The sequence below is a fragment of the Acanthisitta chloris genome, unplaced genomic scaffold (assembly GCF_000695815.1).
Source record: "Acanthisitta chloris isolate BGI_N310 unplaced genomic scaffold, ASM69581v1 scaffold4851, whole genome shotgun sequence".
Taxonomy (NCBI): Eukaryota; Metazoa; Chordata; class Aves; order Passeriformes; family Acanthisittidae; genus Acanthisitta; species Acanthisitta chloris.
In genome coordinates this window covers 1-2,637 of record NW_008655326.1, presented here as the reverse complement: position 1 = coordinate 2,637, position 2,637 = coordinate 1, and the positions used below count along the sequence as shown (strand labels likewise).

Below are 2,637 nucleotides of genomic sequence, written 5' to 3'. Positions count from 1 at the left end.
CTACAAACATCAGTGTCAAACTTAAAAAGGAAGCAGAAGGAAACAACAAAGTAGGACTGAGTAGGATGACAGATTTTCCATGATTAAAATGTAACAAACAAGATCCTACTGTATCAAAAATTATCTCTCAGCATTTTTTTCAATTCAATCCAGAAGAAGCATAAGTAAAAGCCAAAATCAAACCTGTTATAAAGACATCTGCATTCACTTTACTTGCCCAGCCACATCTCACATAGTCAGAATGTTCACTGTACGAGGTGATTTCTGTGGCGCTCGAAATATCCCACAGATTTGACAAATAATCATCACCACCAGAAAATATTCGGTATTTATCAGACAGGAAGCCCACTACATGAACTGGCCTAGAAAACAAAGTCCACAATATCCAAAGTTACAACATAGCCATGTTCCAAGAAGAGTTAGTCTGTATGAAGAGTTTATAAAACCACCCTAACTTAAAAGTGCAAAGTGTTTACCCTCAGAAGACACAAAGCCTCACCCTAGAAGTTAAAGCACTTTAGTCTTCATACTTCAGGCAGAAAATGGTCACACTGACAGATGGTTACCTGAGCACTGATGCCTTAAATGTTTTACAAGCCTACTAGATGCTCATTCCAAAGCTCCTAATTCTGCCTTTATTACTTAGAGGTCTGTGTGCTGCACTGTCCCTTAGAAAACATCAGAACTCCTAACTCCTTCCCCACCCCAGCCCCACTCTGTCATCATGCATTTTTTCTGTTTTGGTTTGGTTTTGTAAGGAATTCCTGCTCTTCCTGGCATATTTCTTCATTCTTTTGTTTAGACAACTTTTAGAACTCTTTTCCAAATAGCATCAAATAAAAAGTGCTTATCAGTGCCAGGCAGTTATAGAACTGTATCTACACAATATGTTTCTGAAACAGAAAGTGCATTTACTCTTCTATGTACTCAATTCATATCTGGAATTTAAAACCTCGCTCGATTTTGAATTTAAAAATCAACTTTGCAGTAAGATCTAAATAAGACAGCTGCAAGCAACATAGATCAGTATTACTCAGGTTTACAGCAACATGCAAACCAGACACATAAATATAATACAATATAAATAATCACAGAATTTTAGGGGACGGAATGGACCTGACAGATCATCTAGTCCCAACCCTCTGCCCTGGGCAGGGACACTTCCCACCAGAGCAGGTTGCTCAAGGCTTTATCCAGCCTGGCTGTGAACACTGCCAGGGTTGGGGCAGCCACAGCCTCCCTGGGCAACCTGTGCCAGGGTCTCACCACCCTCACAGGAAAGACTTCTCCCTAAGACCTAACTTAAACTTCCCCTCTTGCAATTTGTACCCATTGTCCCTTGTCTTGTCACTGCAGTTCCTAACACAGAGTCCTTCTCCAGCTTCCCTATGGCCCCTTTAGATACTGGAAGGCTGCTATGAGGTCTCCACACAATCTTCTCTTCTTCAGGCTGAACAACCCCAACTCCCTCAGCCTGTCCTCACAGGGGAGATGCTCCAGTCCTTTTATCACCTTCATGGCCTCCTCTGGATTTGCTCCAACAGTTCCATGTCCTTCTTACATTGAGGGCACCAGAATAGCATGCAGTGTATAATACATAGTGGTGAAGCCTTAGCACAGGTTGCCCTGTGAAGCTGTGAATTCCCCATCCCTGAAAGTGTTCAAGGCCAGGCTGGATGGAGGTCTGAGCAACCTGGTCTAGTGGCAGGGGGGTTGGAACGAGGTGATCTATACGGTCCCTTCCAGCCCAAACCATTCTGTGAGTCTATGACATGCAAATACAGAAAAGAAGGTTGTGCACAGAAGGAAATCACCACTGCTGTCTTACTTAGTGTGACCATCAAACTGCCTCAGTGGTGCCTTCCCACTGATGTCAAAGAGGTGAATGCTGCTCTCCTCGCTGCCAGCCACAAGCAGCTGACCATCCTCTCTGTACGTGGCACCGTACGCAGCATCTCTGAAGCGAGAAAACGTTTTGATGGGTTCCTGGGAGTAACGACCATAAATGTGGATCTGGCAAAAGAAGAAAGCATTAAGATTGCTCATACAACACCAGCTTACGGAGAAGCACATAAAAACCCTCAGAAAAGCCACTCACCCTTGAGGAGGCTGTGACAGCATAGTTGTACGGTAGGACTGGGGAAAAGTCAATTTTATTTACTGCGCCGAATTCCTTGATCTGCACAGGAGTCTGAAATAAAGGCGGGAAGGATCGCTGAGTGCACAGAAGCACACCATCAAACATGAAAACAGCAAAATAAAGCCTACTGTTCCTCCTCCTTTTCCTACAGAGAGCCCCACTCAGTACCAAAACACAACGATACTGAGTTCTGCTTCTGCCAAGCCACTCCAATTCACTCCAACTAACCCCCCCACGCTGACGTATTCTCAGGAAAAAACTCACTCACACGTGTTTAAAAAAATACTTTGATCAGCTGCAAGAAAGCAGCGGGGAAAAAAAAAAACTAAATCCTGGGGCCGCAGCTTCCCCCGCTTGGCCCAATCTGGTCCCAAGTTTCCTAGAAGCCGCGCTCGGGGCAGTGCCCCAGTCGCCCGCACCGCCTCCTACCTTGTAGCCGCGCCAGTACACCGTGTCCTGCGTGATCCTCTCGCCGAGCTTCGGGCACACCGGAACCA

The 2,637-nt window shown here is 45.3% G+C and overlaps 1 protein-coding gene across 1 annotated transcript in view; it reads right to left on the bottom strand.

Moving 5' to 3' along the window:
* The window catches only part of UTP15 (UTP15, U3 small nucleolar ribonucleoprotein, homolog (S. cerevisiae)), a gene marked incomplete at both ends in the record, with an annotated part of 5,297 nt that extends 2,665 nt beyond the window's left edge, over positions 1-2,632 (bottom strand). The window contains 4 exons of the mRNA XM_009083841.1: positions 184-362; positions 1,829-2,013; positions 2,099-2,191; positions 2,570-2,632. Of these exons, the coding sequence (XP_009082089.1) occupies positions 184-362; positions 1,829-2,013; positions 2,099-2,191; positions 2,570-2,632 (520 nt within the window). The remainder of the gene's footprint in view (positions 1-183; positions 363-1,828; positions 2,014-2,098; positions 2,192-2,569) is intronic.
* Positions 2,633-2,637: the final 5 nt, after the last annotated feature.